The sequence below is a fragment of the Poecilia latipinna genome, unplaced genomic scaffold (genome assembly GCF_001443285.1).
Source record: "Poecilia latipinna isolate Pla-1442-1.1 unplaced genomic scaffold, P_latipinna-1.0 Scaffold586, whole genome shotgun sequence".
NCBI classification, from domain to species: domain Eukaryota; kingdom Metazoa; phylum Chordata; class Actinopteri; order Cyprinodontiformes; family Poeciliidae; genus Poecilia; species Poecilia latipinna.
The window spans coordinates 85,033-95,116 of NW_015113202.1; the positions used below are offsets into that span (position 1 = coordinate 85,033).

The 10,084-nt window shown below is 37.7% G+C and overlaps 1 protein-coding gene across 2 annotated transcripts; it reads right to left on the minus strand.

The window, feature by feature from the left end:
• Positions 1 to 1,725: 1,725 nt before the first annotated feature.
• prpf31 (PRP31 pre-mRNA processing factor 31 homolog (yeast)) lies at positions 1,726 to 9,942 on the minus strand. 2 transcript variants are annotated; one of them, XM_015042334.1, is made up of 14 exons: positions 9,767 to 9,942; positions 8,223 to 8,438; positions 8,079 to 8,139; positions 7,907 to 7,990; positions 7,713 to 7,810; positions 6,621 to 6,727; positions 6,334 to 6,503; positions 6,075 to 6,232; positions 5,310 to 5,399; positions 5,064 to 5,191; positions 4,709 to 4,781; positions 3,341 to 3,534; positions 2,574 to 2,694; positions 1,726 to 2,492 (listed from the first exon to the last, which is right to left on the minus strand). In XM_015042334.1, exons 2-14 carry the CDS (start codon positions 8,436 to 8,438, stop codon positions 2,379 to 2,381), a joined length of 1,614 nt encoding a protein of 537 aa, XP_014897820.1. In that variant the 5' UTR covers positions 9,767 to 9,942; the 3' UTR covers positions 1,726 to 2,378. The 2 variants fall into 2 exon arrangements, with proteins under 2 accessions (XP_014897820.1, XP_014897821.1); XM_015042335.1 differs by having other exon boundaries at positions 2,574 to 2,672; positions 3,406 to 3,534; positions 9,767 to 9,940.
• Between the last annotated feature and the right edge of the window lie 142 nt (positions 9,943 to 10,084).

Consider the following 10,084-nt stretch of genomic DNA (forward strand, 5'->3'; position numbering starts at 1 on the left):
TGTATTTATCTCAGTTGTTTGTGGATCTTTTTCTCTTCCACTAAGCTTTCTATTTATATACTTTTATTTCCAAATTAAATACATATTTTACTTTTAACTGAAAAGAGGACCAGTCTAGTCCTTATGAGTAGCAAAACTTTTTTCTTCCACTCAACTTTGCAATATGTTTGGATACAGCACTATTATTAAATAGTTACCTTTTGTGGCTTATCCTATGATTGTGCTGGTTATATTTCTGTATTAAAAACCTCTATTGGTCTCATGTAATATCCTAATTTTCTGAGAAACTAAACCTTGGGTTTCCGTTTGTTATAAACCATAATCATGAAAATTACCACCAGATGAGTTTTACTTTTATAATAACCCTTTGAATTCTAGTCTAAGTTATTGAGATCCACCCGTCACATCTTTATCAAACGAAATAGATCAAGTTCTCCTGTTACTTTAATCCTCAAACCCACTTTGTTTAATTTACCACCTGATATTTAAGTTAAACCCGTATACAGTGAATGTACACTGATACAACTGTTTACATGTAGAGTTTAAATATAGAAATGCTAAAATATTGGTGGTATTTTTAACTAGTGGGTTGATCTGAAGCTGCCGCCTTGTCTTCATGTGTTACTCTGCATCCAACTTTTCCATTCAAACAATCATGAGAGCTCCACATCTGTACTGCACTTAACATTGTGTATGATTTCATTCTTTTGAGAGGCAGGTGGAAGAAGGGGAAATGCAAAGTTCTGAGGTCTGCCTTTTATAGATTATATTTTTGGGAGACTTTTAAGGTTTTTTGAAAGGGAAAGGTCAGTATAGAAGCCGCCTAAAATGTGAATTTTAAAGCAATTTCTCGTTACAATTCTGCATGGGAGATGTCAAAACTGGGGTTATAAACGATTGTAAAAGTTCAATAAACACTTTTAAGAAATAACACATTCTGTGGTGTAAAGTCCCGTCATTCCTGCATGGAATAGAGAAGCACCAATCATGGATTGGATTCAAAATTTACAGAAAGTACTTGAAATTTTATGTAGTTCCCACAAGTTTAAACAGGGAGTGAACCGCGCCATCTTAGTAGGCAAGCGCATGCGCAATGCATATCGGACCCCATGGCTCCCAGACCAACTAAGAGAAAATATGTAGACATATTTTCGTTTCATCGATCCGAATGAAACGAAGAAGAAAAATATGGAGAAGCTGCCTCCGATTTTATAGTACAATATGATTAACTACCTAGTGAACACGAAGAGAGTCCACCATGGAGCAGCTTTACGATCTGAAATCTATTGATTCATACAATCAATGTTTAAACGGATTGTAAAGGACGTACGAACCCTTCACGTGAATTAACAAGGTTCTGGTGAATGGGAGGGTAAGTACATGTAGCAACATACACGTAGGCTACATGTCCGTCTTAGCTTGGAGATAAAAGCTACATTTGCTAAGCTAATTTAGCTAGTTCGGCAGTAAGTGTAATTTATTTATTTTGTATATTTTGCGTAAAAGATGGCACTCCCGTAAAAGAACAAGGCGAGAGCTGGTTCGAGAGCTTCTTGCTTGTTTATTGTTGGCATGGCAACCGCTAACAACTGTCATGGCAGACTCAGAACAGTCCATAGTAATGTTGCTAGAGAAATATTACTCTATTCAGCAAAATACTACAGTAAGTAAAACTTGGGTTATTTAATGACTCATTGGATGAAAAAAGATGGCACATTTGGCAGGTTAAAGGTAATCCTTTTTATTAGACGTAAAAAGAAATGCAAATAACCAATAAATTTTTTTTTTTCCAATTAAAATAAAATGCAATAAGTAACATTCCATTAGCGAACGCCTGATCGTTTGTAGCAACTAAAAAATTACTTCTAGCATCAACATGTGAAACTGCTTGATTTATGAATGTAGTGTTTTGTTTTTCTTTCAATTAACCACTTAACAATTGAAGAGAAAAAGTTTTGCTACCAAAAACTTTTGAGTTTTTGGTAGCAAATATTTAAAACGTTTTTAACATTTCATCTTAAAAGCAAAATGTATATATTTTGTACAGTTTTGGCTTATTTACCGCTTTGAATATGTGGCTCTTTTAGCAAATAGCATATTTTAGAGTTTGTGTGCTCCAGTTAATTGATTACTAAATTAGTTGACAATTATTTCAATAATCAATCACAATCTGTTTAACCGTGATCTATTTACAACCATTTCAAAATAAGCTAGGGTTAAACTCTTTAATGAAGATAATTTTAAAAAATAGAACATTCAAATCATTACAGTTCACATTATTTTAAACCAAACTCAAGACTTTAAACATTTTATTACAATGGTAAAAAATAAAAATAAACAAGGTGGAGCACATTGGAGAAAATGACAAATGCACCAGGCTACATCTTTGACTCCTTTTTCACTTTGACGAACTCTGCCATGTTGGAGAAATATTTCTGGTTGGCTTCGGCCACCTTCTTCTCTGCAGCCTGAGGGTTTACGATCTCCAGGCCCTGCAGGGGAAAGCAGAATGAGCCGAAAAAGGAGAATAAAAACGATAAAGCGCGCCACTCACCAAACGTCACACTTCTCACCTGAAGGGGAGTAAAAGCTACACTGGAGCTGGTTCCGGACGAGCGATCTCTGACTGTGGACTTTCCTCCATACGTCATGCTCTGCTTCTGCAGCGTCCTCTGTTGGCGATAAAACGGCGCGTATTGAGGAATTAAAAGGTGTCTAACTCATGACATATATAAATAAAGAAACAATACACAAACTCCATTCTCTCCGGCTCACAGACAAACAGGAAGACATTTAATGCACATCTACGGATTCACACATCACATTTTCATCGTCTCAGAATCCAAAATGTCTTGTCCTTTACTTCTGACATCAAGTTTTTATACCATTCCAGCCCTACTGTTGGGTATTGGAAAGCTTTTGACCAATGGCGTTACCGAACCTCGCTTGCGCAGCAATTCTGGCTCCGTCTTACACTGGATGTGTGTTGGAAGTTCCCAGAATTAGGGGTTGACCTCCTGGAAATTAAATCTGCTCCATCAGAAGAACTATTAGTCAAGTTGTTGGTTCCTTATCTGTCCAAATAAAGATTATTTCCCAGTCCTGGCCAACGTTCTCGCACGCAAGCAGGAAAGGACGTTTGCCAGAAGTTTCTTGCACAAGAACTTAACCTTTCCCTCTTTGGTGATTGCTTATTCCACATCTCTCCAATCTCGATTCCTTTCTGACTTCTAGGTCAGATTGACCCAGTACATTTCTTTTCAGTCAAAACATATCTTAATGTGAATCAACCAACAACATGACTTTTAACTATTAATATAATTATATTCCTCTACACGCGCAGAGATATAAGGGACAACATAAACCAAGCAGAGCTGGGAGAACAAAGGAGCAGCGAGCGTTTACCTGCAGGGATTTGGAGATCCTCGCCTTGGTGGCCTCGTTGACCTGAGCCTGTCTGACTCTGCCGCTGCCGCTTTTTCCCAATTGACCCAGACTGAAGCCCAGATCCTCCTGATACGCATCATCTTCAATCTGCCACACAAAGTCAGAGATGAGCTTAAAGCCTCACTGATTAAACCACATAAAGTGACATAATAATAAATAATGAGCAAAGATTAAAAAAACAACATTTTATCTCAACTAAAAACAAACATGTATGTCTATTTGAAGACTAAGCTGAATAATGCATTTAACCCACAAAACTGCAACTAGTTTTCACCATTTGAAACTTTTCACACGAGTTAATTAAAAGGCAACAGAGTTGGGTAGAAGCTAGTTAGATTTACTTGGGTAACATTTTGGAAAAAATTTTACTTTTAAGAGTATTTTTACGACGCTGTGCTTTTTACTTTTACTTGAGTAAACTGTCTGGATGATCAACCCACTGTGAGCAACTTCACTGAACAAAGTACAAAGCTTGTTTTAACAAATAAACCACATCTCTGTCATGTTTCTCTTAAAGCTTCAGAAGTTTTATCTCTAAAGAAACTGATTTTAAAAAAGTTCTCTTTTCCCTGACTTTGAAATTAGGTTATTTGTATTAATTATTTTCATTTTGGTCCTTAAAATAAGAACATTTTAACACAACTTTATATTTTGGACTGCCTGGTGATGTAATTTTTAAATATAAATAATTGGTTAAAAAAAAAAAAAGGGCTACTCAAGTACAGAGAAAGGGATCAAAACATCAAATGCTTTTTTTATTGTTGAATAATTTCTACTTTTACTTGAGTACAACTTGTTTAGTTTTACAAATATTAAAAAAAAAACACCACCACAACAGGCTTGACAATGATTGTTTTAATTTTTACCAAAGCTTTATTATTAAACTAAGGAAGTAATTTTATTTAGAGTGATTTAGTGCTTCATGTCAAATAGAGATTATAAAGTGTGACTTTTATATTATCTGACTGCATGTTGAACTCTTCTGACTTTAGCAGAAATGTACCAACGTGAGGTAAAATAGTTTAAAACGATGCAGATTTCTTCCTTTTTTTTCCACCTTCCCTTTCCACCTTTTAATGTTTTGCCACATTGAGACACTCAGCAAGGAGTTTTACTTTTATACAAACTGTTTCCACATTCTCTAAGAGAAATGTTTTTGACAGAATGTAAGCTGATGGGAAGACGTTGCTGCGAGATTACGAAACAAACGCAACAAATCTAAAAACAGAGCCGAGAAGAAAAAGAAAAATCACACACACACCTCTGCAAAGGTCATTCTGTTGGCATGTTTCCTGATCTCCGTCAGACCGAGACGCTCCTTCATCTTTCGATACCTGCAGGGAAAGAGAAGAGAGCAGTGAGCTTGGAAATGGGAGCCTTATTTATAGCTGCTGGCATTTAAAACTTATAAGTGTGAGTTATACAAGATGCTAGTCTTCGTTTTCCAACGTTCAGGAAGCTTCTTTCATTGGAGTCGCTTGAATTTACTTTAAAAATCTGATTTGAGGAACACAGGATTATGATTCTAGCTGTTGCTCACTTTAGGGCTTCGTGGCTTTTTATGTCTAAAACCGATAAATCGGTTGAAAATCAGGCCTTCCTGACAGATTCTCTACCTTCTCCCTCCTCTCTTCTTCCTCTGTCCGTCCAGCGGCGCCGGCAGAGGTTTGACCTGCTTCACCGGCGGCGGCTCCTGCCATTTATCAAACTTCCTCTCGATCTCTTCTTTCAGATCATAGCCAACCTGCAGAAGAAGAAGGGGGGGGAAAAAACACAAAAAGCATTTAAAATAATCACAATCTAAGTCGTTCTTATGGTGACTGTAAAACAAAAAATTCATCAACTGTGCGTGTTTCTAGGACCTTTCCGTCTGAGCTCTCGTGAAAACTGTCCACTCGTGAAGCCAGGGTGCATTTCGCTGCCACCAGACGGGCCGCCTTCCTCCTCAGGTCCTGAGTGGAAGGAGAACAGAAAGTTTAACTGATCGGATCGGACCAGTGGATCATTTTCAATTGACAAACTAGATTAAAAGAAAAACATTAGTTTTCATCTGCTTTTGAATCATATGGGAACAAAAACATCTTCAATTTTAGTCTTGGATCAAAAATACAAAATAGGCCAAATTATATTTTGATATTTTTTGTATGTAATGCAGGAATTGTTCTTGATAAACGGTGGGATTTGCAGTGATGGCACTGGGTGACCTGCACTCTTTCATTTTTACCAGCAGAACAATTTCTGGGTCAGATAAATTTGAGCAATGGCATGTAAAAGTCAAACTGGAAGTAACGCCTCGTTGTACGTTCACGGATACGAAGGTGAGTTTTTCTTTCTTTAAACTTTGTGACTAACATTGACTTAAGCTAGTTGGTTTTATTCTCTGACAATTTCATTATAAAATGTAAAAATGTGCTACTCAAATATCTAAACATTTTCATCCATTTTAACAAACGATGTTTTTACCTTAGTTCGTGTTTATTTTCAAGTATATTATGTGTGTTTGTTGTCGTTAGTTTCAGAGACCAACTAACGGGAGAGATTACGGTTCGGGTGTTTCATAAAAGGTTTGATTTTTGATGTGAGGATAAAATCAAAACTACTAAAAACCGACTCTGTGACCGACTCACAGGCGGCAGCGACTGAACGACGTCACAGGGGTAGATGAATCCTGTGTGCGGCAGCAGAGACGTGCTGCTGAAGCCGGACAGCGTTTTCCTCTGAGCCCCCAGCAGCATCAGGTTACAGGCCGGCATCTTCGACAGGTTAGTGAGGCCGCCAGCGATTCCTGCAGCCGGGACGAGGAAAACAAAGACATCAGCAACAAATATAGGGGGAGTTTGTGAAACGCTCGCTCTGGTTCCGTTTGGCGGTTTTTTCCCCTCTCACCCATGATCTTGGCAGCAGTCGACGCTCCCACGATGATGGACAGGTTCGGGGCTATGAAGGACATTCTGGACTCCACGTACTCGTATATCCTGTGTTTGGACTGGTTCAGCTCCAGCGCCATGTCGCACGCCTCTTCGAGCTGCTTCAGTTCATCCTCGCTCAGCTGCGATCTGCAAGCACACAGAGATCAACCGAGCTCTTTTACATCATCGTTTTAAATGGGGGAAATATTGAGAGGCTGTGAAGCTGCAGCTGTAGCTTTAGATGGTTAAAGATGAGAGGCTCACCCCTGTGTGGTCGAAGCTGTGACGCTGACCACCATGATGGTGGCATTGGTCAGGATTTGCTGCAGCGTCTCATTGTTCTTACATTTCTCCAGATTGTTTCCCAGCTCCTTCAAAGAGACGACAGGAGAGACGAAATGCAGTTAAATTGCACCATGTAGGGAAAAAAAACTGCAACCTTTTTGTCTCTTTCTGACATTAAATCTGGCAAAAAGTTTTCCTGTTTTAGGTCAGACAGGATCATCAAGGCCACCTTCATGAAAGGTCACTTTAATGTTTCTACTTCTTTAACTTCAGAAGTTTACACACAGTTATTCTGTATTTGGTAATGTTGCTTTTAAACTGTACGACTCGAGTGAAATGTTTTGGGATTCTGGCCCGTTCCTCCTGTCAGAACCGGTTTAACTGGGTCGGGTTTGAAGGCCGTGCTGCAGCTCTTCAGCTCCGACCGCAAATTTTCTTTGGTATCGAGATCAAAGCTTTGTGGCAGCCGCTCCTAAACACCGACTTTACTGTCCTCGGCTCCTGTTGTAGCCGTTTTGGGTGAAGACCTGCCCTCCTTTACATGTTGCTTCAATATTTCCACATAATGTGTCTCATTTTCTGAAGCCTCCTGCCACCGTACTGCACAGCTAGGATATTTGTTCTCAGAAATAAATGCAATAATGGTTATTGAAGTCAAATATTTTTAAGTTTGGTTTCATCAGGTCACGTGTCCAAAACTTAAGGTCTTTGTCGCTTTGTGCAAAGACACAGCGTCTTTAAGGTAATCAATAGATGAGTCTCCGATTAACTCAAATCTTGTCGATTAACCTGTCGGAATCTTTTAAAGTCTTGACATCTTATCGCTCCCAAATTGTTTAAAGGAATAGTTTTTAGTATATTTAAACTCACCAATTTGAAAAAAGAGGTGTGGAGAATTACAAAAAAAGGACGTTTAGCAAATAGAAACCATTTTTGTCATCCTAACTGACATAAAACAGGAAAAGGTTTTGTCCCATTTAAATGTATGTGTTTCCAAATGAAGCCCTGTCAATGTACAAGTTGAAAATGTGTGTTTTTTTTGTTTGTTTGTTTGTTTTAATCCCGGCATACCTTGACTGTGCGGATGTAATCCAGAGAATCTGGCACCAAAGACTCGAGCTCTGGAAACCTCTTGGAATATTTGTCTCTAGTGAATTTATGAATTATGTCTAAAAAAAATAATACACGAGACAAAACTGATGATTAAGAGGGACACACATTTCTTCACACTTTTAAACAATATTTCTCGTTTTGCAGAAACTCACTGAGCTCGTTGTCGACCTCCACTGTGAGATTATTGGCTGCTACAATCAGCCTGTACTCTGGATCGGCCTCAACTGGACCTGAAACTAAAAAGAACCACAAAAAAATCTTATTTATAACCACTAACAATATTACACAATGTAAGACTTTAACAGTTTTGAATACGTCACTCACCGTCTGAGTTTTTGCGCTGCTTTCCGATATATTCTGAGATTTTCTCCATAATGTCTGAAAACTTTTAAAAGACAAAACATGATTATAAACCCAACCAGGTTTGTTTACACCAAATATTACCTTATGTACAGCTGGAAAAAATACCTGTTTGCTATTGCGGAGCTTAGCGATGGACGCCACGCTCTCAGCTTTACTGTAATCCACCTCCATCTCCTCTGGAATATCTTCCAGCCCTCCCTCCATCCTTCCCTGACTCCTCTCTCCATCACTGTCCCCCTCCTCTCCTTCTGGATACAGTCCATCCTCTCCCTCATCTCTGGCTTCCTCCAGATCAGCCAGGAGCTCGTCAGCCAGAGACATCTGAAGGGAAATCGTTATGAAGCAACAGGCGGTGGTGAAATAAGGGACGCATTTCAGTGAGAAGCATGAATCACAAAGAGATGAAAGAAAACAGATTTCAGTTTGTATAACAGTTTGTTTTAAAAGGGAATATATAAAGATACTTCACCTCTTCCCTCATGGAAAATAATTTGTTCAGTGAAGTTGAGGTGGCATTCAAAGTATCACCAAAAACGAATAAAAACACATATTGTTAACTTGGCATCTACTTGGACTTCAATAATTTGTTCTTATTTACATTTTTTTTTGTTTGGTTCCATTTTTAATTGGACCCAAAACACTTAAATGTTGTTTTAAAATCACAATTTTAAAAGGTTGTCATCAATAAAGTGTAATTAAGTTTTTAATCATCATTTCTCTTATAGTTAAAGCAACTTGTGTAGTGCTTTATATATTTTTACATTTTTCAATTTAATTTTTTAAACTTAGTTTTGCATTTGTGTAAAGCACTTAGTTCTTATATTCAACTGCATTAAAATCCCCCATAAATAAAATCCGATTGATGCTTGAAAAAGATTAAAAGTGGATTTTATCAAAATAGCGACATATACAGCATAAAGACAAAATTAAAAATATTTTTTCAATGTGATTTTAAAATACTAATCTTACACATTTAGTAGACCAAGTTCAACAATTAAATGTAAATGTGCTTTGAGCATAAAAACTGTTTGTGAGAACCTGCATGCAGAGGTGGGTGTGCTAAAATCGTAATTATGTTAAAATGACAAAAAATGTTTCTTTAAGGAATGTATTTAAAGAGATGAAATGGTTTTACCATTAAGAAAATAATGAGAGAAAGCGATCTGAGAAAATATTTTTGCCCATTCCTAAATTACTTTATTCAGCGATTATCCACACCATTAATAGCTATACCAAGTGTCAATTTTAAACTCATCAAAAGTTTAGGCAGATTAAAGATTCCCTTCATTCAACACAACAATGCAGGACGAAATTACGTTGCACAAGCTCACATAAAAACATTAAAACGTTGGTAAAAGTTTAAAATAAATAAATATTACACCAGTTGGTAATAACACAAAGTGTCAGTTTGAGCAGAAATACCATTCCGATATTTCCCCCTAACCGATGTTAGATAATAATAATGCCATAGTTTCGTTTCCAGTCCTTTGAACCACAACAGAAACACAAAAATACCATAAACACTGAGACAAGCCTTGATGTTTGCAGAAATGCATGAGTGTCTATTCTGGCTGTAACTCTGTTAGCCAGCTAGCTTCAGTGAACGTTGTAGAACGTCACCCGGAGTTTATTTAATAATAATAACTTACCTTCTAGGCTCAAAATAGGCCCGAATTAGTGACCAAAAAGATGCGATGAACCAAAACAATCTGCTTTAAGCGAACAAGCTGAATGTTTAATCGCTGATGTCCTCCTGTGCGAAGTGCTTCAGTATGATCTGCCTAAAGTTCTGGTCGCAGACTGAATACGTCATCATGACTTCCTGGTGCTTTGTGGGAAATCGAGTCATTTGGGCACACAAACTCAGATGAGCCGTTCCAGAGGAACAACAGCATGTTTTTGTTTATAGATGTGACATAGGTGTCATCCCGTGACTGCCTTCTTTATTAATGTTTTTCTCCTGGAGC